Source organism: Hyperolius riggenbachi, chromosome 9 (assembly GCF_040937935.1).
Source record: "Hyperolius riggenbachi isolate aHypRig1 chromosome 9, aHypRig1.pri, whole genome shotgun sequence".
In the NCBI taxonomy this organism is placed as follows: Eukaryota; Metazoa; Chordata; class Amphibia; order Anura; family Hyperoliidae; genus Hyperolius; species Hyperolius riggenbachi.
In genome coordinates, this window is record NC_090654.1 from 93,786,816 (window position 1) to 93,813,348 (window position 26,533).

The window sequence follows — 26,533 nt, forward strand, 5'->3', positions numbered from 1 at the left end:
TAACATATACATATAATTAGTGATGGCAAGAACTGTTCGCTAGCTACGTCCAGGTCGGCGAGGTCTGTCAGAAGTGCGCAGGCGCTGGCCCGTGTCCTTTATCGTGCGCCTGCAGCCGGAAGTGCTCTGCGTGGTGTCGTTTGCAAGTGCCGAGTACTCCTATCCGCCGGCAGGTAACAGTAAATTCGGGCGCCTGAGGCTAGTGGACAAATCGGGCGCCGCCATTCACTCCTATAATAAATATCGTTTAATGGGCGCCCGATAGGAAAAAAGGGCGCCGGAGAAAAATAACGTTTTAAAAGCGGCGCCCGGAGACTTAATGTTTTATTACTGCTTCTCATGATTACACATTATTTAATGATTTATACATTTTTAAATATTATTTTTAAACGAAAAACAGTACAATATTTTTTTTCAAACATTATTTTTAAACGAAAAACAGTACATTTTTTTTTTTTTTTTACATTATTTTTAAATGAAAAAACCAACAGGGGGGTCTTAGGTTTAGGCACCAACAGGGGGGTCTTAGGTTTAGGCACCAACAGGGGGGTCTTAGGTTTAGGCACCAACAGGGGGTCTTAGGTTTAGGCACCAAAAGGGGGGTCTTAGGTTTAGGCACCAACAGGGGGGTCTTAGGTTTAGGCACCAACAGGGGGTCTTAGGTTTAGGCACCAACAGGGGGGTCTTAGGTTTAGGCACCAACAGGGGGGTCTTAGGTTTAGGCACTAACAGGGGGGTCTTAGGTTTAGGCACCAACAGGGGGGTCTTAGGTTTAGGCACTAACAGGGGGGTCTAGGGGTTAGGGGTAGGTACAGGGAGGGTTACTTAGGCACCAACAGGGGGGGTCTTAGGTTTAGGCATCAACAGGGGGGTCTAGGGGTTAGGGGTAGGTACAGGGAGGGTTACTTAGTAAATTTTTTTTTAAACGTTATTATACGTTTCACTATTTAAACGAAAGATTAACGTTTTTACAATTGCCGATTTAATGCACATTATTTAATGATTTATAACTTTATAAAACATTAATTTTAAACGAAATACAGTACAATACATTTTTAAACGTTATCCTTGCTTATCGTTAAAAACCCGGCGCCCTTTTTTCCCAGCGCCCCTTTTTAACGTACGCCCGCCGGCATGCAATCAAGGTCATGAGCCACCAGTCCAGCGCCTGTGCACTACTGATAGACCTCGCCAACCAGAAAGTAGCCCCGAGGTCACCACACAGGGACTGTTTGGCAATGAACAGTTCTTGCCATCACATATTTTTGCCATTATCCCTTTACCCCTTGCAATGTATGTAGCTGAACAGAATAAAAAGGAATTTCACAATAATAATAATCATTTTTATTAGCAATTAGTGAATAATCACATAAACCCATAGCTCCCAACTGTCCCTCTTTGGGAGCCCTGTCCCCCTTTCCTCCTCATTTGTCCCTCTTTCAGGACTTTGTTCCTCTTTGTATGTAAAAAAATATATTTCTCTACTAAAAAATGTGTTTGATTGACTCTAAAATGTATTCCCATCCTTTAAATGGACATATTACTAATTTAAAAATGTTAATATGGAGGAAAATGAACCAGGATATAAAGGACCAGTGTGGTTTGAATTATAAAACAACATATTTTTCTTATGACATCTTTATGGTATCCGTGACTAGAGGTGTGATGGGACGTGATCAGAGGTGTGGCTGGGGCGTGGCTTAAGTGTCCCTCTTTCTCATCTCAAAAAGTCGGGAGATATGCATAAACACATCCTACAAGACATATCAATTCCCCCTGCTCTTTGCTCTTAGTGTGAATGCTGGTGCACGTGTGCAGCTGGAGCTGGAAGTCACTCTCTATGTCTCTGTCTCCTGTCAGAAGCAGTCAGATGCACAGCGACTTCCATTTTCTCGGAGCCTCTCAGAACACAGCTCAAGCAAAATATCACCAGGAAAATGGCCGCTCTTTAAGGACGTGATTGCTGGGAGCTCTAGCTGTGGTAGTGGGACAGGAAGGAGGAAGCAGATAGCTTTCTCTGTGATCTCGGCGACAGAGTTTGGGTAAAGTACTCATGCTTATCCTGTTGTTTGGGTGAAGTATTATGCTTATATTGTTTGGGTGAAGAAATATGCGTATATTGTTTGGGCGCCGCAGCAGTAATAGGAGATAGATGGTTCGTCGTTGATTAGCAGTCTCCAGGCTGAGACCAGGTGTGAATATTCTGGTCAGGACACAGGGGCGCTACTAATAATACTGCAGAGCTTTACTGTTTTCTGTATTTTATTATTATTATTCGTGCATATAGTCCATATAGGCAATCTTTTGTGCTATTGTGGAGGTACAATCCAGCCTGTATCATGTTTCGCTGGGACTGTAGATGGGGCCCCATGGGGCTCTTCCTCAACCAAAGTATCAGCTATTTATTGGTCCTGTGGTGGTAATAATCACTTCTATAGATGCTTTGAATAGTAGTAATCATTAACGAACTGTTCCCCATCCCCTTCTTGCACCTCTAATACTGTGGATGACCTTGGCAGGTTTTTGTTGCGCCATATCGAGTGTTACATGTAGAGTGTTTAGTGGAGCCCCATTTAAAACTCGCACCAGGGCCTATCTCACTGCCTGGGGCTTCTACTGGCCCCCTGTAGCAGTAGTGTCCCACGCCGTCTTCCAACGATCCGCCGTTCCCCACCGCCAGCCCCAGTCTAACGCGGCATCTCATCTGACTGCGGCATGCGTGGCCGTGCGTGTCATCGGAAGCTTACTGCGCAGACGCAGTACAAGAAAACTTCGTACTGCGTCTGTGCAGTAAGCTCCCGATGACACGAGCGGGAGTGCGCATTATTCGTCTTGTTATGCTGGGGATACACGGGTCGACCGGCTCGATTAGCCGCCGGATCGACCCCAGCCGCGTCCCCGCTCGTCCGCGCGGATCGATTACCGCTCGCCCCTGCCTCCTTATCAGCGCTCGATTCCCTGCCATTGTCCGCAGGCGGGAATCGAGCGGGCGGGGGTTGAGCGCCTTGATCGTGCCAGCTGAACATTATCAGCTGGCCGATACACGGTACAGAAACGTACCGTGTATCCCCAGCATTAGACAAATAATTGCCCGGTGTTGGTGGTGGGGAACGGGTGATCGGAGGAGGACAACGCAGGTCATGACAATTACAAGGGGCTGATAGAAGCCCCAGGTAAGTGTTAGATTCCCCCCCCCCCCCCCCCCAAGAGAACCCCTTTAAGCCACACACTGGCAGACCACCTCCTGATGTGCCCAAAATGTAGATCCCTCTCTCAGAGACATCTATTGCTGCCATGTAGTGCACACTGATTTTTTATTTTATTTTATAGATTTACCTGTCTGCTCTCCCCCAGACCTAATGCAGAGGTATAGCACAGTGAAGCACTCTGACCCTCATAGCTCCAGCTGGTGTGCTCCTTCCTTGCTAGTCTACTTGAGATGACCCAGTAGGAAACCTCATAGGGAACAGTTCTCCAATCACCGCACCCAGCAATAACTTGAAAAGGAACCCGAAGCACAGGTTTAAAAAGAGATATTTACCTAAACAGAGGGTAGCCTCAGGATTCTATTGTGGCTTCCCTCCATGCTCTGATTCCCCCACCCCCCAGCACGACCGCGCCTCCTGTTAAGAGTACGGCCATGCACTTGTACTGGCACAGAGCCTCTCGGCGTACTGCTGATCTAAGAGGAGGTGCATGGCCCTGATATGATTGGCAACTATACCTTGTCATCAATATTCCAGGAGGCTTCGCTCAGCGAGGGGGGACACTAGATCGCTGAGGGAAGCCTCGATAGGATCCTGAGTCTTCCCTCTCTTGAGGTAACTATCTCATTTTGTACCCAAGCTTCGGCTCAGGTACACTTGAAGCTTTGTAATTGGCTGAATAGAGTGGGTGTAGGTATTACTACAACCTGTTTGAAACCTAAAAGTTCAAGAGGTGCGGTCCACCCAATGACGTTAGCGGGTTTTACATGCGAGATTGTCAGCACAAAATCGAATTCCATTTACCCACTTCTCTTTGTTTTATTATGCAGTCTACAACCTGACACTATTGCAAGCATTCCAATCCAATCATAAATGTTTCTGCTGTTAAATCTTATCTCAGCCTGGCTCTATTTGATACATTGACGACGAGAGGGAAGCTTCTCATCTCCCCTCCCACAAACCTGCTCCTCACTGATTGTCTGAGGGCAGTTCAGTGTGAAGCTGCTGAAATCGGATCTATGCTGTGCTCACATGTATTTCTAAAGCAAGCTAGATATGACAGTGCAGTTTATAGGAGAAAAAAAAAGTAAGGGAGGAAATTACATCAGGATTGGCTTCAGTTAAAAGCCGTAAAAATGGAAAATGCCTGAAACCGTTTCTCTTTATTTACTACATAACATTCACTGACATCAAAATGTGGACAGTACAATACATATGTCATGTAAGTAGAACAAATATTTATCTACTTGTAAATGTGTTTTGTTTTTTCCTTGCATAATATGGCCTGTTGTTTTTCCTTCCACCTGCTGCCCTAATGCAGAGTATTGCGTGATTGCTCGTGCATGTGAACGCCTGCACAGTACTTCTGCTTTCCTACACGGAGGGTAGTGTAGCCACAAGAACACATACGACAAGCTCTTGTTGGATGTTACCCTGTGTAGTGGCACTGGGCTTGTGGGTGGATAGGGAAGCCTTCTACTTAGGCAAGCAGCTAACTTTTTTTTTTTTTTTTTTTTTTTTAAGTTGAAGGTGTAATTTAACTTCTTAAAGTGGAACTGTGGGGCATACAATCAAAAATCAATTCTTTATTTGTATCTGGTAAACAAGTAATGAGGTTGCTAACCAGGCAATCCAAAAGATAAAATCACTATTACTTTTCTTGTTGATAAATTATCATTCACAAATTTATCTGACTCTTATTTGGTACACACAAAATTTGGTACACAAAAAGGAAGCTGCAGGGCATGCTGGGTCATCCTTTTCTGTTTCTCTATTTCCCCTCAGAGTTAACTAATGCAGCCTGATTGGCTGAAGCCTCTATAGTGGATGGCGGGCAATGCATACACAATCAGGCAGAGGAGAGTAAGGAAGGAAATGACATCAGGATTGGCTTCAAAATAGCCACAATTAAAATGGGAAATGCTAAGAAGGATTTTTTTCTTTTTTTTTTACTGAAGAAAAATCACTAAGATCAAAACGTAGACAGTGCAACCATACATCAGGGATGCTGATCACAGATTAATCACTCGTGATTCAAATGAGCTTTAATTGCCGCAGCTGAGCGGCTAGATGTGGTGGGGTTAAATACCCATAATGCTGCTCTCCACTCAGTGTTTCAACAAGCTTGCAAGCGTTCTATTGGACGCGTTGCAAGCCTCGCAATGCGCACTTCCTCCTTCAAGCCGGAAACACTGGGCGGAGAGCGGCATTATGGGTAATTGACCCGGCCACATCTAGCCGCTCAGCTGCAGCAATTAAAGGTCATTTGAATCACGAGTAACCACCGTGGTTATTTGTGATTAATTTGTGATGAGCATCCCTGCAATACATATGTTATGTAATTAGAGCAAGTATTTATCTACTTATATACAGTATGTGTTTTTTTTCCTGAGATAGTATGGCTGACAGCTCCTCTTTAAAGCGCACCTATCAGCTCGGTTTTAATGCAATGCTCTGCCCCCATCCACTACAGTCAGGTGATCAAATATGGCCGTCTCCATGGCTCTCAAATGCAAATGATAGTTTAAGCATTACATCTGGCTTCCTGTGGCACCTTTTTCTGGTCTATACCACCATGATCACTAGTTATAGGCTGATTGGTAGGCTTTTCTTTACTGCATGTGATGAGTAAACAAAATAGTGTTCATCTAGTGATGTACTTGCAACACAGTGTGCATCTAATGATCATTTATTCTTTTGGGTTTTTTTTGTTAGATCTGCAAAATGAATGTGAACATGGCCTCTGGTGAGGGTACAGTAAGTCTGGAGGGTACAAGTCTGGGTAAAACGAGGCCAACCCGGAGGTGTGTGGTAAGTATATTTTCATCTCAGGACATGCAGCAGCTCCCAATAATACATAGGCTTGTTTCTCAAAACAAAAACCTTATCAATTTTAAACTCAACCTCAGGTGGCATTAAAGGATTTGGTGAGCAAAAAAAAAGATAATCTCCCTCAGCCACACTCCACGGCGCTGACGGCATCCACGCTCTCCCACTCCCTGCGCCCACGTTCCCTTACTCCCATGCAACGCAGGTAGCCATGCTCCCCCCACACCCTTGCGGTTCTAGCAGCCACGCTCCCCCACTCTCCATTGCTTCCTGCAACCACGCTCCCTCATTTCTATGCAACGCCAGCAGCCATGCTACCCTGTGCCACAGCCAGCCATTCTCCCCCACTCCCTTGAGCCACTGCCAGCCACACTCCTCCATGTATCACCGGCAGCCATGCTTCTCTGGACCACTCTGTCACGCTCTTCCACTCCCATGCAACGCTGTGAGCCACAGTCTCTCACTCACCTGCTCAGCCGCGATCTCCCATGCCACCGGCAGCCACGCTTCCCCCCCCCCCTCCCCCCAATCCCATGCAACGCTGTGAGCCACAGTCTCTCGCTCACCTGCGATCTCCCGTGCCACCGGCAGCCACGCTTCCCCCAATCCCATGCAACACTGTGAGCCATTTCTCTCACTCACCTGCTCAGCCGCTATCTCCCATGCTACTGGCGCCACGCTTCCCCCAATCCCATGCAGCGCTGTGAGCCACAGTCTCTCACTCACCTGCTCAGCCGTGATCTCCCGTGCCACCGGCAGCCACGCTTCCCCCCCCCCCCCCTCCCCCCAATCCCATGCAACGCTGTGAGCCACAGTCTCTCGCTCACCTGCGATCTCCCGTGCCACCGGCAGCCACGCTTCCCCCAATCCCATGCAACACTGTGAGCCATTTCTCTCACTCACCTGCTCAGCCGCTATCTCCCATGCTACTGGCAGCCACGCTTCCCCCAATCCCATGCAACGCTGTGAGCCACAGTCTCTCACTCACCTGCTCAGCCGCTATCCCCCGTGCTACTGGCAGCCACGCTTCCCCCAATCCCATGCAACGCTGTGAGCCACAGTCTCTCACTCACCTGCTCAGCCGCTATCCCCCGTGCTACCGGCAGCCACGCTTCCCCCAATCCCATGCAACGCTGTGAGCCACAGTCTCTCACTCACCTGCTCAGCCGCGATCTCCCGTGCCACCGGCAGCCACGCTTCCCTCAATCCCATGCAGCGCTGTGAGCCACAGTCTCTCACTCACCTGCTCAGCCGCTATCCCCCGTGCCACCGGCAGCCACGCTTCCCCCAATCCCATGCAACACTGTGAGCCACAGTCTCTCACTCACCTGCTCAGCCGCTATCTCCCATGCTACCGGCAGCCACGCTTCCCCCAATCCCATGCAGCGCTGTGAGCCACAGTCTCTCACTCACCTGCTCAGCCGCTATCTCCCATGCTACTGGCAGCCACGCTTCCCCCAATCCCATGCAGCGCTGTGAGCCACAGTCTCTCACTCACCTGCTCAGCCGCGATCCCCCGTGCCACCGGCAGCCACGCTTCCCCCAATCCCATGCAGCGCTGTGAGCCACAGTCTCTCACTCACCTGCTCAGCCGCTATCCCCCGTGCCACCGGCAGCCACGCTTCCCCCAATCCCATGCAGCGCTGTGAGCCACAGTCTCTCACTCACCTGCTCAGCCGCGATCTCCCGTGCCACCGGCAGCCACGCTTCCCCCAATCCCATGCAGTGCTGTGAGCCACAGTCTCTCACTCACCTGCTCAGCCGCTATTCCCCGTGCTACCGGCAGCCACGCTTCCCCCAATCCCATGCAACGCTGTGAGCCACAGTCTCTCACTCACCTGCTCAGCCGCGATCCCCCGTGCCACCGGCAGCCACGCTTTCCCCAATCCCATGCAGCGCTGTGAGACACAGTCTCTCACTCACCTGCTCAGCCGCTATCCCCCGTGCCACCGGCAGCCACGCTTCCCCCAATCCCATGCAGCGCTGTGAGCCACAGTCTCTCACTCACCTGCTCAGCCGTGATCTCCCGTGCCACCGGCAGCCACGCTTCCACCAATCCCATGCAACACTGTGAGCCACATTCTCTCACTCACCTGCTCAGCCGCTATCCCCCGTGCCACCGGCAGCCACGCTTCCCCCAATCCCATGCAGCGCTGTGAGCCACAGTCTCTCACTCACCTGCTCAGCCGCGATCCCCCGTGCTACCGGCAGCCACGCTTCCCCCAATCCAATGCAACCCTGTGAGCCACAGTCTCTCACTCACCTGCTCAGCCGCTATCCCCCGTGCTAACGGCAGCCACGCTTCCCCCAATCCCATGCAGCGCTGTGAGCCACAGTCTCTCACTCACCTGCTCAGCCGCGATCTCCCGTGCCACCGGCAGCCACGCTTCCCCCAATCCCATGCAACGCTGTGAGCCACAGTCTCTCACTCTTGGAATATAAAATTGTACATTTAATACTGTATCACTGTATAAAATTTTATAGTTTGTTACTGGAATGAATTATGAGTTAAAAGGCTCTCCCCCCTCTTTTAAAGCTGATTTAATTTAGAATTCAAAATATCCGTCTACTTTTCTTTACATTGTCACAGTACTTTTTATTTACATCATTAACTCATGTACTTGTATGTCTGTTTATAGATGTGTGATGTAAACTTAACCAGCGCACATGACCGGGTGCAGCACAATACCAGCTTGTTTCATAAATTTATGAAGGTGAGTTATCTGTTTTATATAAGCGTCAAGTAGAACATTAAATTGTGATATTTTTAGCAGTATGGCCTGGGACCCACTTGTGATTCCAAAATGCTCTAAACAACAACTGTTTTGGAGAGTGATTTTGCCAATTTAAAAGCAGAGCGATTTCTGGAACAATTTCAGGGCAAGTGTTTTTGAGCCCGCCCTGCTTTCCCCTTATGAAATCAGAAAATACTTTATGCAGAGTGATTTTGGCAAATCGCTCCTGTGTGATCATGGCCATTCACTTTCAGCAGCCAAGCACTTATTTAATCGCCAGCAATTCCTTGAAAGCATGAATCGCTTTTGAAAGGTCTCTAAAGGTAGCCATACACTTGACGATTTTGCACAGATCGATGCATCGTTCGATCTTAAAAATTTTCCCAAAATGGCGGAATCTGTCTGAAAGGAATCGATTACGTGGCCTTTTTGTTTCCGATTCATTTCCGATCGATCGCGTTTGACGCTATCGAATTTAGCCATCGACTTCTTCAGAATGCATCCAATTCATGTACGATCGAGTATGCAAAGCTAGAGGGGGGTTTCTACAAGGGTGGGGTTAACTGCAGGGGCGTTTGTAGTTTAGGAATTTCTTTTGTTGTATTCTATTGTATGCCTTGTGCCTCGTGGTTTTCAGTAGCTTCAGTCTGCTTCCAGTGTTGTTACAGAAAGGTGCCTTTTAAACTCTGCTCTCTGTAGAAGGAATTTTTCATCAGCAGCACAGTATTGCATGGTACTGCATGGTACTTGTATCCGGATACGCATTTTTTGCTGGTCCATGACAACACTGTGTGAAATATACCGCCCAAAATGAAACATTCCACATCCTTTGGCATCCTGCTTCAACAACAGAACTCTGTAGCCACACACCTGACACCAGCTCAGCACTGAAAAAAAACCCCTACAGCCGCTTCCATCCCCTCCCCTCAGCAGATCCACGCCCCTCTGGACATATCAATCAAGGAATGATCCTAATGTAGGAACACCCCCTCCAATCGCACGCTCGTACACGGTTCGATCGAAATGTAAAACAACTGCTACCGATGCCCCTCAGATCGATCCAAATTTTCCGCACGGTACGATCGACGGTTCGACCCTTAACAGTTCGCAATCGATCGAAAATAGCCCCAAAAGGTAACCGATTTTGTACCGATTCGATACCTATATCGGATCGATCGGTCGAATCGAGCACAAAATCGTCAAGTGTATGGCCACCTTAAAAGTCCCAGGCCTATATGTATGCACAGTGCCTGCTCTCCAGGCATTGCAGCAAGTGACTGAGATGAACATTTAGCTTTGCTGTGCAGTAGAGTAGACCCAATCTGGCTCGGCTATTTACACCGGAGCCTGAGGGGAAAGATGGTAATGCACCTGCGCTGTTTCCAAAAGGTAAATATTGCGGCATGCTTCTGGCACTGATGCACCTGTGTGCATCCAGCTGATATTTTGGGGGAGCCAGTGCTGGATCGTAGCGACACAGGAGGATGGGAGAAGCCTCATTTGGATCCAGAGGCTTCCCCTCCCAAGTTAAGTGCCTTCCAGGGGCCCTTTTTTTATTACAGATTCTCTTTAAAGGATTACTGTAGGGGTATAGAGGGAAAAAGAGTTGAACTTACCTGGGGCTTCTGACGGTCCCCTGCAGGCGTCCTGTGCCCGCGCAGCCACTCACCGATGCCCCAGCCCACCTCCGGTTCACTTCAGGAATTTGCAACTTTTAAGTCAGAAAACCACTGCACTTGCGCGGCCGAGTCCACGCTCCCGCTGACGTCACCAGGAGTGTACTGCGCGGCGCAGACAGTACTGGGCCTGCGCAGTACACTCTCGGTGATGTCAGCAGAGGAAGGACATGGCCGCGCAAGTGCAGTGGTTTTCTGACATTAAAGCCGCAAATTCCTGAAGTGAACCGGAGGTGGGCTGGAGCATCGGTGAGTGGCTGTGCAGGACGCCTGCAGGGGAGCATTACGTCCCTACAGTACTCTAAGTTTTCTCCTAGGTGATATTTTCACACCTCAATAAAATGCCTTTTAAGCCACCTTGCTGCCAATAAATAATAAAAATAACTTTGAAAGTACTTTTTCATCTACATGTTGTTACTTTGCACAGTGCTGAAAAGTTATTTTAAAGGGAACCAGAGATGAACGATTCACACAAAATAAACAGATCAGTTGATAGCTTGTAAAGAATAAATGCTCTACCTGATAATTTCGCCACTCTGGTGTGCCTTTTTGAGTGTTTTTTTATCCATTATTGCTCCAGGAAATATCCAATATGGCCGCCGGCTCATATCCCTTCTGCTTCCGGGGTATGAGTAGATAATGATTGGCAGCACACTGCACACAGATACACTTGTCTGTTTCAGAGCTTCTTTCTCGGCAGCAGCAGCCCCTCCCATGTCAACAGCTCTAAATAGGAAATCTGAGCTAGGAGGGGGCAGGCTTGGGCTTGAAAAGACTCCACAGAAGAGTGACTCAGCTATAATGATTCCAGGTCAAACCTCGACTGAATCAGTCGGTGGATTCTTATCACAGTTGATAACAGATTAGACTGAGAAGAATAAAACTAAAAGCAGGGTAGGTGTTTACTGTCATGTTCCCACTGATAAATGTAATAAAATACATGAGAGTGCTTCGTCTCTGGTTCTCTTTAACTGCTTGAGGACCACAGCCTTACACCCCCCCTAGTGACCAGGCCATTTTTTACAATTCAGCAAACTCCAGTTTTAACAGTGTGCTGCACACAAATTAATCTGCCCTCCTTTTCTTGCTACCAACAGAGCTTTCTGTTGGTGGCATCTGATTGCTGTTGCGATTTTTTTTTTTTTTTTTTTAGAAATTAATTTTATTGCTATTTTTAATTTTGCTATTGCCTTTCTTGGGGATAGCTAAGTGACAAAGCACTAAATCGCAGTGCTGTACAAGTAATTTTGGCCGTTTTTTTTTTTTAGTCTGCCAGCTCTGATCACGGCTGGCAGGCTGTTTATGGATCGGAGCTCCGTAACTCAGCAGGGATGCACCCCCCACTAATCTCCGTCCCCAGGACTTGACGCTGATCGGCGTTAGGCGATCCTGGGGAGCTACTCTGTGGCCGCCGATGGGCGGTGGCAGAGTGGTTAACCACATAACGACCAGCTAACGCCGATAGGTGGCGGCTGGTCGTTTGTGGGTTTCCATGGAAACGGCCGCTCGTTCGACCGGCTGTTCCATGTCGGTTCACGGAGGGTGTCTCCGTGAACAGCCTGCGAGCCTCCGATTGCGGCTCGCAGGCTAAATTTAAACACGCAGTGAAGAAATCCCCTGTGTTTACATCATACAGCGCTGCTGCGCAGCAGCGCCGTAAAGGAGATCGGCGATCCCCGGCCTCGGATTGGCCGAGGATCGCCGGCATCTGATAGGCTGAAGCCTATCAGAGGCGGTGTAGGACGCATCGCCGTCCTGTGCCTCCCATAGGAAGGAGGGAGGGAAGGACAGGGAGGCTGGGAATCGCTGCGGAGGGGGGCTTTGAGGAGTCACCCCCCCCGCTCGGCCACACAGCGGCGGTGATCAGACCCCAGCAGGACATCACAGATCTGGGAAAACAGCAAACAGCCCCGGTCCTTAAGTGGTTAAAGAGAAGATGAAAAATTATCTCTGAGAAAACCCAGGATAAAAAGTTAATTGAATAAGGGCCATTGTGTCTCCTGTACAAGTGTCCATACACTTAATAGATGCAACCAGATTTGACCATCAGATAGATCCCTGTCTGATCAAATTTGATTTGTGAGGGATTGAATCCTTCCACACATAAACACAGATTTTCAGTAGATTTTAGCATGAAGTCTTGTGAATACCTATGGAGCTACACACTGTCTGCCAGGTCCTCCAAGACCCCCCCCCCCCCCATGTAAGTTCATCCCTGCTGGGCTGTTTAGAGTGTAGACAGCAGAGCTTACACTCACTTATCCACATGTATTCCGGACACACCTCCCTGTGTCTTCTCTCCAAGTACACCTGTGTCACATGATAAACACTAGAAGCACCATGACGTCTTGGCTGACCAATAAATGCTTCTTGTGTATTTCATGTGACACTGGCAGGGAGGGAGAAAAGAGATGAGGGGTGCCTAGCGGGAATAGAGAGAAGACACGTGCAAGGGTATAGGTGAGTGTAAGCTCTGATGCCAACACTGCATGTCAGTCGTCCCATGGCCACTATCGCCATGCTCCCGATCCAACACCTATCAAGCTACCTTCCGTCCGGTGCCACCACCAAATAAGCTACATCTGGTCTGATTGACCGATTTTGACTGGAAATCGATCAGTCAAGCCTTATTCGTTGTATTGATTTCTAGTAGATTTGGTCAGAGTAATGAAATCTGCCGAATATCGATGGGTAAAATCAATAAGTGTATCACCACCTTTACTATTCACCATCTATTTCCACTGTAGTTTCTCTGCAAACTCCGTTTCTAGCTTTTGGTTGCCTTTCTTTTTTTTTTTTTTTACAATGAAGTATGTTCTGTTTCTATTACTCCATAATCTTTTTTTCTTCTATTCTCTTGACTGTCTTCCACTTTCTTTCCACAGAAATTGCCCTACTGATAAAGTGTGTAGCTTGTGGCTGTTTTTGCATATATTTATTTTTTTATGATTTCACTTTACACAGAAAAGAAGACAGAAGCATCTTTCTTTTACAAAGAAGTTCAGAACATTTGACAAGCTCCTGCAATCGCCTGAAAATGAGGAGCCCTTACTTGGTAAGAACAAGGCGATAATGGAGTACGTCTTGCGTCCAAACTCCTGTGTGTAGCCATTTCTAATGAAGGAAATGAAGCATAGCATAAGCTGTTCTAACCCAGGGATGTCAAACTAGTTTACATAAGGGGCCAAAATCTAAGACCTTGGGCTCGATTCACAAAAGCATGCTAAGTGTTAGCACGCCTGTGAAAAGGCCCTTAGCACGGCCAAAGAGCTTTAGGTCGTGCTAAGCGCAAAGTTTAGCGGCGCGCGCGGAACGTCGCACCGGGTGCGCCGAAAATGGTTTCGCCACACCCGATGCGACGTTCCGTGCGCACCGTGCAGCGCTAAACTTTGCGCGCGATGAGAAAAGGCTGTGAGCGTGCTAAATACGTAGCACTGTAGTTAGCACGTCGAAACCTTTTTGTGAATCGAGCCCCTAGTCTAAGTCGCAGGCCATATTAAGTTTTAACATTTATTGAACAGTCTCAATGTAAGTGGTGTAACTGTAGCGAACATGGGGGGCCAGCTCCTCCCCCTTCTGCAGAGTAGCGCAGTGGAGCAGTTTAATATTTACCTGCCCAGTGCTGCTTCGGCAGGAAAGGATCAAGATGAAATGTGGTCCAAGACAATATGCTAGCCTTTACCTCCTCCATAGTATTTATATCAAACTGATGCACATCACCTGACTCAGCCCACCTCCCAACTCTTTATGGCCAGTGGTTCCTTTCCACACCAAACCACATGCAGATAAGAAACCATACATGACGAACGCACGCTAGAGTGGCTCCCAGGCTCCGCCAGCCAGTGGCAGTGCTTCCATCTAGTACATCCTTCAAGAGGTGGGGTTACCTTCCCTTGGGCTGTGGTTTGGGGTGTGGCTCCTCCCTCTACCCGTCTGATCCTCCTGTGCTTCATAACGTAGTAACAGTGAAGGCATGGTTGGATCGGCAGCGGGGCAGCTCTTATGCAGTGATGTATGAGAGCTGCCCACTGTTGATCCAAAACACTCCCACCATGCCCTCACTCTGCTTACTACGTTATGACATACAGGAGGATCGTCAGGTAGAGGGCAGAGCTGCCACGGCCCAAGGGAAGGTAGCCCCGCCTCTTGAAGTATGTATGAGGTGTAAACCTCACACTGCAGAGAGTATAGGGATAGAGGAGGCACTGAATCCTGCCCTGCATTGGCAGGCCAGATGAAGAGGCGAACTGGGCCGGATACTGCCCGCTGGCTGTAGTTTGCCCACCCCTGCCTTAGAGCTTTTCCGGTCCTCTCAGCGTACCCTCATTCCACCACTGGGCCCCTGTTTTAAATTTCACACTGGCTGCATTTTTGGGACTCTTTTTAGAAGACTTACTGAAGTATTCGGGTCTCCGAGTACTTCCGAAAGACTAGCAGCTCTGTAGTGCGCTCGCTCACATCTGTAGTCCTCCAAGGATACCTGATACCTCTTTGACATTAAAGTTGGACACTGGAACAGGGAGCCCGGTGGTGAAACGAGGGGACACAGAGAGGGCTGGGAAGACTCTAAAGCTACGTACACACATGCGACAACGATCGTTCGTTGTGACCGACGAACGATCTTTTAATTGACGAAAGAATGACCTAAGTAAAGTTAGTTTTAAAAGGTGTGTAACGATCAGATCGTTAGAACGAACGTTACATCACGTAAAGCAACTATTGCACATGCGCATAAAAATGAAGTTCCATGGAAAAATATCGAAATGCGCATGTCAAGCCTAGTACGAACGACCGTTTCCAACGATGTACTACTTTTGCAAACGATCGTCGTTGGAAAAAATCCGCCAAGCTAGATCGTTCGTTTTTAACGATCTAGCTCATCCGTCGTTAGACTTAATGGTCGTTGGTTGCTTTTTTTTAAACGATCGTCGTTTGAAACAATCGGGAAACTATTGTTTCAAACGACTATAGTCGCATGTGTGAAGGCACCTTTAGGCAGTGGTTCCCAATGCCAAACTCTCAGATCATCCTGACACATCACATATGTATAATAGAAAAATACAAATAACCACGAAATAGATGGAAAGAGTGCATTATCCTGAATAAACTTAAAAATGAAGCCTAGAACTTTTCAGAAATATTAATAAAGACAGTCAGGTGGACAGTTAGGGCCCCTCTGATGTGAAATGATCACACAGCACCAACAATTTGCACTGCATGTTAAGCTGCTGTGCGCATCCCTACCTAAAAAAGCGCACTCAGTATAGGTAGGTAGCCAGGCTTAGGAAAATCGGGTGTAGGTGCCCTTAGTATAGGTAGCCAAGCATAGGTGCCCCGAGTATAGGTAGCCAGGCGTAGGTGCCCCGAGTATAGGTAGCCAGGCGTAGGTGCCCCGAGTATAGGTAGCCAGGCGTAGGTGCCCCATGTATAGGTAGCCAGGCGTAGGTGCCCCGAGTATAGGTAGCCAGGCGTAGGTGCCCCATGTATAGGTAGCCAGGCATAGGTGCCCCATGTATAGGTAGCCAGGCGTAGGTGCCCCGAGTATAGGTAGCCAGGCGTAGGTGCCCCATGTATAGGTAGCCAGGCGTAGGTGCCCCGAGTATAGGTAGCCAGGCGTAGGTGCCCCGAGTATAGGTAGCCAGGCGTAGGTGCCCCATGTATAGGTAGCCAGGCGTAGGTGCCCCATGTAGTATAGGTAGCCAGGCGTAGGTGCCCCTAGTATAGGTAGCCAGCTAGCTATAGTTGCACCCAGTGGCATGTGGCTCACTCACCAGCTCCATACGTTCCACTGCTGTCTCCATCCCGCTTCTCTGCCTCTGCTCCATGTTTAGTTAGAGCAGGACTACCAAAAAATTACCGCCGATGCCCACATATTTCTGGTAGTCCTGCTTTAAATAGATGGAGCGGAGGACAAGGCGGATCTGAGAAGGTGGCAGACCGGTTGGGAATCGCTGCTGTAAGGTATCCAGAGCCTTTCCTCATCTTGGGTGAGTATGTAATTTTTCCCCTTGCTTTTTACAGGTATTCTTTAATAAAGTAAGCCCAAACTAGGGGTTTAATGCTATTTCTGTTTGTGCAGGTCTGGAATATATTTACCAATATATCCCCAACAATGGCAAGGATGTACCGTATGAATGCAAGCTATGTAAATTGGATCATTGGAATGTAAATGTTTTCACACATATTGTAGGGATCAAGCACAAGACATTGTACCTGGTGAGTTACAATTTACCTCCCTCTTTCCAAACACCGCAACGATTTTCTTTGTTTAGAAATTGTAGTATTTATTTTTATATAAAGGCACACTTGCCTGTAGTGATAAGTACAAGTTTCGCATGGTTGTAATATTGCATCGAAATTCGCAATTATGATGTGAAATCTTAATGCGAGATTTAGGGAAAAACGTAATTTCATCTGTAATCAGGAACATAATTTTACATTTTCACGTCATTTTTATAGAATATATATCTTTCGGTATGTGGAGGATTGGAACTGAAGTTATGTGACGTCAGACGCCGCATGACTTTAGTCCCGATCCTCCGCATACCGGAAGATATGCGGAGCTGTGAAGACAGATGGGGCGCTCACTGGACCAAGGCTCGGTATGTATCTAGCAAGGCAGCAGCTGCATCGGGGGCATTAGGGGAAGATCAGGGGGTGGGGGGCACTATGACTTACATGACTAATGCTGCAGATAGTGTACAGGAGCCCCTGCACTTAGTTAACCTATACAGTGGGGCTCCTGTAGCTAGGGAATCCCCCTGAGCAGCATGCCAGACACTGTGTCGGGCATACCGCTTTCAGCAAAAATTCCTTGCCAGACAGTGTCGGGCATACCGCTCAGCAGGTGAAAATCCATTTAAATATGCAAAGGAAGTGTTTTTTTGTTTTTGTTTTTTCTCAGGGCTCGTTTCCACTGTAGCGGTGCGGAATCGCCTGGATTCCACCGCTGAAGAAATCGCATGCGGCTGCGTTTCCGCATGCAGATTTACCCGCGATTTCGTGGCAAGGAGCCATGCGAATTTAACCATGTCACTGCCTGTGTTAAGTTCCATTGGCTTTCATGCGAAATCGCATGCGAAATCGCGGGGAAATCCGCATGACAAAGCCGCATGCGATTTCCCTATTGAATACATTAGCGGCGATTCGCCCGCATTCCTGCCGCACGCGAATCTGCACGACCCTGTTGTGCAGATTTTCCCCGCACCGAAAAACGCCGCCGCCGCCGCACACGTGGAAACAGCCCCATCCACTAACATTAAGTATGCGAATCCGCATGCAGTGCCCGCATGCGGATTCGCTATAGTGGAAACGAGCCCTCAAAGTGATATCTTAAAAAACATTTTTCCTTTTGAATTTTTAAAATTGATTTTCTCAAAAACTGCAAGGTCAACAATAGCATATGGGGGCTTTGCTAAAGTTGGCACAAAATTACGCAACAATTACGTGAAATCTTGAATGGATCAACTGAAATCATTTTGAATTAACAAATTGTGCATACGTATGGGCGTAATTGCGACCATTTACGTGAAATACTGAGTAATTGTAATCAGGGCTGTGGAGTCGGTACAAAAATCACCCAACTCCAGCTCAGACTCCGACTCCTCAGTTTATGAAACCTCCGACTCCAGGTACCCAAAATTGCTCATATTCCTTTAGGGCCCTTTTCCACTAAAATCAGTTTGTTTAAAATTGCAAAACGCTAGTGATTTTTAAATCGCTAGAGTTGCTACTTTAACATAGGAATCGTGAAAAGTATTTTCCACTGTAGTGATTTGATTTTCTGAAAATCGCAATGACTTTTGGATTGATTCTTGAAGCGATTTTGCTATAATGTTAAATGAAAAATCTCAATCGCAAAACAAAATTAATGAAAAATCACAATCACTTGCGATTGCTAGTGGAAAAGGGCCCTTATTCTTGGCTGTACCTTCTTTGTCTTTATGCTACCATGGATGCATTATAATCATTGTCCTTGTTCCATTTTGACCTACACGCTTATACCATGTGGCTGTTTCTCTGGCCTAAGGAACAACAGGTAGCCAGTGCTCACTCAGTAACAGCATATAAAGAGTATATAAGAGGAGCAGCCTGCCCCCTCTCCCATGTGATCACACTTCCATCTTATGCATTGGTGCAGAGTGTAGTGCTCAAGTGACCGTTCTGAAGTTCCAGACCACCCCTCTATGTGACTATGAGGGCTTACACAACAGAGCCCCAAGCAGAAAAGGCAGTAGTACTTCTCCATTGCATACTTACAGTTAGCTGGTTGTTGTAAGTGGCTTGTCTCACCCTAAGCAACACTTTTCTGCCTACAAATCCTTACCAGCTGCATATGCCGGTGAAGCGTTAAAGGGCACATGAAGTGACAGGGATATGGAGGCTGCCATATTTGTTTCCTCTTAAATGATGCATTTCTTGGCTGTCCTGCTGATCCTCTGCCTCTAATACTTTTAGCCATAGACCCTAAACAAGTATGCAGGTCAGAGTTTTGGCTGCTTTTGTGGCATGCTTGTTTAAAGCCCCATCTACACGATACGATTCTTTGTTCGATTTGATTACGATTCTATTTATGATCCGATTAAATCTGACATGTCCAATCGGGATTCGATTTGCCATTGTTTTGCAATGGCAAATCGAATTGCATCGAATCCCGATCGGACATGTCGGTTTTAATTGGATCGTAAATAGAATTGTAATCGAATCACACAAAGTATCGTGTAGATTGGGCTTAAGGTGTGTGATCCAGACACAGGCAGATGGTAGTGTTTAAGGAAATAAACATGGCAGCCTCCTAATTCCTATCAGGTCAGTTGTCGTTTAACCTCCCTGCCGTTCTGATCGGCGTGCTTGCCCATAAGGAAATCCTGTTCTGAACGGGATTTCCTTTAGGGCTTTCCCTGTCGCCATGGCGACGATCGCGATGACTTCATCGACGTCGTGATGTCAGAGGGAGTCCCGATTCACCCCTCAGCGCTGCCTGGCACTAATTGACCAGGCTGCGCACGGGGTCTCGGGCCCCTCTAACGCGGTGGGTAGCGGCGAGCGGCGGCAATTGCGCTATACACGGAGCTAGAAAAGTGCTAGCTGCGTGCAACAAAAAAAAGCTCAGCTCGGGATAACCGGCAAGGAGGTTAAAGGGTACCTGAAGGGGAAAAAAGAAATGGCCAGTCAGTTCCCACTTTGGCCAACTTCTGGCTTTGGCTGTAAAATATATAACATACATACATACATACATACATACATACATACATACATACATACATACATACATACATACATACATACATACATACATACATACATACATACATACATACAAACTCAAGCCTGCTGATTTAAGTAATGGAAACTTCGGAACATATTGTTGAATACAGGATCTTCTCAAAAAATTAACATATTGTGATAAAGTTCATTATTTTCTGTAATGTACTGATAAACATTACTTTCATATATTTTAGATTCATTACACTACAACTGAAGTAGTTCAAGCCTTTTATTGTTTTAATATTGATGATTTTGGCATACAGCTCATGAAAACCCAAATTTCCTATCTCAAAAAAATAGCATATTTCATCTGACCAATAAAAGAGAAGTGTTTTTAAAACAAAAAAAAAGTCAACCTTCAAATAATTATGTTCAGTTATGCACTCAATACTTGGTCGGGAAGCCTTTTGCAGAAATGACTGCTTCAATGCGGCGTGGCATGGAGGCGATCAGCCTGTGGCACTGCTCAGGTGTTATGGAGGCCCAGGATGCTTCGATAGCGGCCTTAAGCTCATCCAGAGTGTTGGTTCTTGCGTCTCTCAACTTTCTCTTCACAATATCCCACAGATTCTCTATGGGGTTTAGGTCAGGAGAATTGGCAGGCCAATTGAGCACAGTAATACCACAGAAATACCGACTGGTTCCTGACTCGATAAAAACTGTCAGTTCCATAGCTAATTATAAACTTACAGGCAGGGGAAAAAAGGAGCACAGCATAAGTGTCTGTATGCTTGCCACTACTGTATATACTGGTACATGTCTATCTTATCGTGTCACATGTCCTCTCGGGTACACTTTAATGATATTCAATGGCGAGTTGTTTATTTGTGTGTTCCAGAGTAAGCATTATCCTATGATGGGAATTGGGAATGATTTCAAGGCAGAATCTCCCCAGGACTACACAAAGTTACAGGAGGTAGCCTGGACCGTGGAGCAGAATCATGGAAGAAACAGGATAAATGTAAGTGTCCATCACTTGGGAAAAGTTGATGCATTGCCAGTTGATAAAGGCCCCAAAAAATTAAAAATTGTCAAATGATCACGCTGCCTACACAATTTTCCTGTGTGAAGAGCATGTGTATGTATATATATGTATATATGTATATATATATATATATATATATATATATATATGTATGTATGTATGTGTATAGATATAGATATAGATAGATATATCTATATCTATATATCTATATCTATCTATCTATCTATATATATTTATATATAGATAGAGATATATAGATATATATAGATAGATAGAGATATATAGATAGAGATATATAGATAGAGATATATAGATATAGATACATAGAGATATAGATAGAGATAGATATAGATAGAGATAGAGATATATAGAGATATAGATAGAGATATATAGATAGATAGATAGATAGATAGATAGATAGATAGATAGATAGATAGATATATGATATTTACTCTTTCCCCCAAAATTATTTCCCCCTTGTGCCCTTTTTTGTACCCCCCTCTGACCCTTTGTGTCCTCTGGTGTCTTCCTGTGTCCTCTTTCCTCTGTCCCCATGTCATCAGTCCCCCTGTGCCCTGTTCTCCTTCCTCTGTCCTCCTGTCCCACTTTCCTCCATCCCTGTGTCATGTTTTCCCTGTGTCCAGTGTCTGTGTCCTCCTCTGTCCTGCATGTCCTAGAGTCTGCGTGTCCCCTGTGCATTAAATACATACAACATGCAGCCGCAGCTTTCCTCAGCTGTGTAGAGTGCACAGTGATTGGCCCCAATGACGGAAACTGGTCCCGCCCTCGAGACATCACTTCGTATTAGCAGAGAAGCTGCGAGCAATGGGCAGCGTGATTGGTGGTTGGGACCAGAGTCCCCCGCCTGATTGGTCCATTTGTCCACAAAGTTATGTGGGACTTCGTTACGAAAAAAAGCTGCGGCGATACCGGGGACAGGAAAATATATTGTATTATACACCGGGGGACATCGCTTTGATTGAAGCGGAAGCATGGATAAGAGAATGTATTGATTGAAGACGTGAGGGGACAGCGCAGTGTTCAAAGCGGCCGTGCTGACTGGGGAACCTATTAAAGACATCGGGGACAGCTGAGGAAAGCTACTGCTGCATGTTGTATGCATTTAATGCACGGGGGACACGCAGACTCTAGGACAGAGCAGGACACAGACACGGGGAAGGAGGCGCAGGTACCATTAATGTAGTATTCGTACTATAAGACGCAGTGACTTTTCCCCCCCCCACTATTGGGGGAGAAAAAGTGCGTCTTATAGTCCGAAAAATACGGTGTGTATGTATATGCACACACACACACGCACGCACGCACGCACGCACGCACGCACGCACGCACGCACGCACGCACGCACGCACGCACGCACACACACACACACGCACACGCGCACACACACGCACTCCCCGGAAATTAAGACCGCGTCTTATATTAATTTTTGCTCTAAAAAGATGTCCTACAGCTTATTTTCAGGGGATATCTTATATTTCTATCAGGAAGTGTTTCTGAGCAGAACATTTCCTGTTCCTTTGTACTGTGATGTTCATGGATTTGGAAGTATGCTACTGTACTGATCAGACACCTGTCTGTCCTGTCTTCTCTGCACACAGCTGATAACCTTGCTGTGTGCTGGGATGACAGGATCAAATAGGGCTTATATGTCAAGCATGCTGAAAATTCCAGCTAGGGCTTATTTTCAGGTAAAGAGGGTGTGTAGACACACGCACGCACGCACACACTTTATTTTCATGACTATGAACATTGCATTGCAAAGTCACACTGAGCACATCCAAACTATGAATTAACACATGTGGAAGTATAGTACATAACCAATAAGTGTGAAACACCTGAATGAAACGGTCATATTCTAGGTTCTTCAAAGTAGCCAACTTTTGCTTTGATTACTGCTTTGCACACTATTGGCATTCTCTTGATGAGCTTCAATAGGTAATCACCTGAAATGGTTTTCACTTCACAAGTGTGCCCTGTTAGGTTTAATAAGTGGGATTTCTTGCCTTATAAATGGGGTTAGGACCATCAGTTGCGTTGTGGATGGATGCTCAGCTGATAGTCCTACTGAATAGACTGTAAGGCCCCGTTCACACTGCACGTGTTTCCAGCCGCGTTTTGGAAACGCGTGCAGGTGGCCGACACGCACGACATCAGACATTGCATAGAGTGCAATGTCTGATGTTCACACTGCATGCGTTCCGGACCTGTGCGGTCCGGGAACGCATGCTGCACGCATTTTTTGTAAAAACGCGTGGCTGTCCCATTCACTTTTCAGTGATGGGATCAGCCACACAACGCATACGAACGCGGATGACGTGCATTCGTACGCGTTGCGGTCCGCATGCGTTGCGCTCCGCGTTCTGCAGTCTGAACGGGGCCTCAGAGTTTGTATTATGGCAAGCAAAAAGCAGAGAAAAAGGAGTGGCCATCATTACTTTTTAAGAAGGTCAGTTAGTCCGAAAAAATTGGGAAAACTTTGAAAGTGTCCCCAAATGCAGGCTCAAAAAAGCATCAAATGCTACAAAGAAACTGGCTGACATGCGGACCGCCCCAGGAAAGGAAGACCAAGAGTTGCCTCTTCTGCGGAGGATAAGTTCATCCGAGTCACCAGCCTCAGAAATCGCAGGTTAACAGCAGCTCAGATTAGAGACCAGGTCAATGCCACACAGAGTTCTAGCAGCAGACACATCTCTAGAACAACTGTTAGGAGGAGACTGTGTGAATCAGGCCTTCATGGTAGAATATCTACTAGGAAACCACTGCTAAGGGCAGGCAACAAGCAGAAGAGACTTGTTTGGGATAAAGAACACAAGGAATGGAAATTAGACCAGTGAAAATCTGTGCTTTGGTCTGATGAGTCCAAATTTGAGATTTTTGGTTCTAACCACCGTGTCTTTGTGCGACGCAGAAAAAGTGAACGGATGGTCTCTACATGCCAGGTTCCCACCGTGAAGCATGTAGGAGGAGGTGTGATGTTGTGTGGGTGCTTTGTTGGTGACACTGTTGGGGATTTATTCAAAATTGAAGGCATACTGAACCAGCATGGCTACCACGGCATCTTGCAGCGGCATGCTATTCCATCTGGACAATGACCCCAACCACACTTCCAGGCTGTGTAAGAACTATTTGACCAGGAAGGATAGTGATGGGGTGCTGCGCCAGATGACTTGGCCTTCACAGTCACCAGACCTGAACCCAATCGAGATGGTTTGGGGTGAGCTGGACCACAGAGTGAAGGCCAACAAGTGCTAAGCATCTCTGGGAACTCCTTCAAGACTGTTGGAAAACCATTTCAGGTGACTACCTCTTGAAGCTCATCAAGAGAATGCCAAGAGTGTGCAAAGCGGTAATCAAAGCATAAGGTGGCTTTGGAGGAAAAAAAAAAGTTGAGTAACATGATTGGGCAGTAAAAGAAAAGAGGAACTGTAGAGGTAAAGATGAGGAGAGGTACACCATTCTGTGAAACATGGCTTGGGATAATAGTATACCAATTTAAAGGACACCTGAACTGTGAGAAATGCGTAGCCTCCCATATTGTATTTTTTATTCAATACTGTACCAGTTGCTTTGTGTCCTGTTGCTCTTTCAGGCATCAGTAGTGTCTGAATTGCACATCGGAAGCAAGCATGCAGCTAATCAAGATTACAGTCAGAGCACCTGATCTGCATGCTTGTTCAGGGTCTATGGCTAAATGAATAGAGGTAGTTAATCAGCTTGGGAGCCAGGCAATGTGCATTGTTTAAAAGGAAATAAATGTCAGCCTCCATTAACCTCACACTTCAGATGTGCTTCAAGACTGACCTTCAATGTGAAATTGAAAAAAAAAAAAAGCATATTTCATAAAGTACAGTACATAATAGCATACGTTGGAGAATCCAGAGAAATCTTTGTACAGAAGAGACTGAAAGCCAGTTTTGGAAGGCTGTTTGGCAGCATTTCTTTAAGGGCCCGTTTCCACTTTTGCGGTGCGAAATCGCCACATATCACCGCTGACAAAATCGCATGCGGATGCGATTCCGCATGCGGTTTTTGCCGCGATTTCGCATAGGCAGGGTATATGCGATTTTTTTTTTAACCATGTCACTGCCTGTGTCAATTTACATTACTTTCAATGCGAAATCGCGGGAAAAAACGCATGCGATTTCCCTATTAAATACATTGCCTGCGATTCGCCTGCATTCCACACGCAGGCGAATTCTGCAGGGTCTACCGTGCAGAAAAATCCTGCACAGAAAAACGCAAATGAAAACTGACAAGTGGAAACAGTCCCATCCACTTGTATTGCTTATGCGAATCAGCATGCGCTGTCTGCATGCGGATTCGCGCTAGTGGAAATGGGCCCTAAAACACAGTTCTTTACTGCATCAAGAAATGTAACTTTTAAACTTTACTATGCAAATAACACAACATTTATTAACATGATCCAGAAACGCTGACACCTTCTTTAGGTTCATTTAAAGCGGATCTGAGATGAAAAACGAACTATAACAAGTAACTTGTCTATATATCTTATCTAAAGTTTAGTTGCAAAATCTAATCTAAAATCTAGCTGCAAACAGCTTCAACAGAATATGATTATTTCTTCCTGTGATACAATGACAGCGGCCATGTTCTGTTTGTAAACATTACACTCAGGCAAGCTTATCTGCATCTCCAGCCCTCAGCCTGTGAAAACCTTATTCTCCTCCCTCTGCCTCTGAAATCTCTGGCTAGTAACACCTCCTCCTCCTGCCCAGACTAAGTTACCATAAGCCCTTGCTACAGTGCCAAGGCACAAAAGGAGCTGTGGGCGAAGCTAGTTTAGTTTATAGGGAAATAAAGTATTAAAACAAAATCAAAAAAGTATTTGGCTTGAGAAATGCCCTATAAACTGTATGAAAGGAACATAAATATGCATTGAGTAAAAGTTTATCTCGGATCCACTTTAAGATGGGCTGAGGCAACAGGGAAATCTGTTTTGTAGTCTGATGTATCAAAGCTTGAATCTTTTTGGCAAACACTTATACTACATTATTATTATTATTATATTATTACATACTTCATGTTACAGAGAAAGCCCACCCGACCTGTTATCAGTGAATGGTTCAGTAGTCAGTATAATGTTTGCATGGGTCGCTTGAACTTCTCGGATGGTGCGAATAATTCTGAATGATATAAACCTGTTTCGGCGCAGCATATGCTGCCATCCAGACAAAGCCATTCTTTGGGGGAGGCCTTACTTATCTCAGCAAGACAATGCCAAACTGCCTTCTGCTTGTACTACATTGGCATGGCTCTGAACAAAAGTTTCTGGGTGCCAAACTGGAAATACTGCAGTCCAGACCTGTCATCCATTGAAAACATTTCACTAATTATGAAATAGAAAATATGACAAAGGGACTGAGCAGCTGGAACCATGTCAAATAAGACTGGGCATCATTTTACTCTCAATACTACAGTAATTGTTTGCCTCAGTTCCCAAACGTTTAAAGAATATTGCTAAGAGCTGTATTAAACCTGTCCGCTACAACCAGGGCTGTGGAGTTGGAGTTGAGGAGTCGGAGCAATTTTGGGTACCTGAAGTCTGAGTCCGTGGCTTCAAAAACGGAGGAGTCGGAGTCGGGTGATTTTTGTACCAAATCCACAGCCCTGGTAAGTATTAGACTAAGGAGTCGGAGTCGAGGAGTCTGAGCCATTTTGGGAACCTAGAGTCGGAGATTTCATAAACTGAGGAGTCGGAGTTGCAGTCTGATGATTTATGTACCGACTCCACAGCCCTGGTTACAATTTTTTGAAATGTGGTCCTGGCATCAAATTCAAAACAATTTGAAACAA

At 46.4% G+C, this 26,533-nt stretch overlaps 1 protein-coding gene across 6 annotated transcripts in view; it reads left to right on the forward strand.

Moving 5' to 3' along the window:
• The first annotated feature begins 1,948 nt into the window (after positions 1 to 1,948).
• Positions 1,949 to 26,533, forward strand: part of LOC137532567 (uncharacterized) — a 101,085-nt gene continuing 76,500 nt past the window's right edge. For 2 of the 6 annotated variants that reach the window (XM_068253212.1, XM_068253211.1), the window contains exons 1-6: positions 1,951 to 2,042; positions 5,922 to 6,017; positions 8,675 to 8,749; positions 13,411 to 13,501; positions 16,526 to 16,662; positions 20,552 to 20,674. In XM_068253212.1, coding sequence (XP_068109313.1) covers positions 5,931 to 6,017; positions 8,675 to 8,749; positions 13,411 to 13,501; positions 16,526 to 16,662; positions 20,552 to 20,674 — 513 coding nt within the window. In that variant the 5' untranslated portion in view covers positions 1,951 to 2,042; positions 5,922 to 5,930. Of the gene's footprint in view, positions 2,043 to 2,104; positions 2,193 to 5,921; positions 6,018 to 8,674; positions 8,750 to 13,410; positions 13,502 to 16,525; positions 16,663 to 20,551; positions 20,675 to 26,533 lie in introns of those variants that run through there. The other 4 variants (XM_068253208.1, XM_068253213.1, XM_068253214.1 and 1 more) reach the window with 4 other exon arrangements.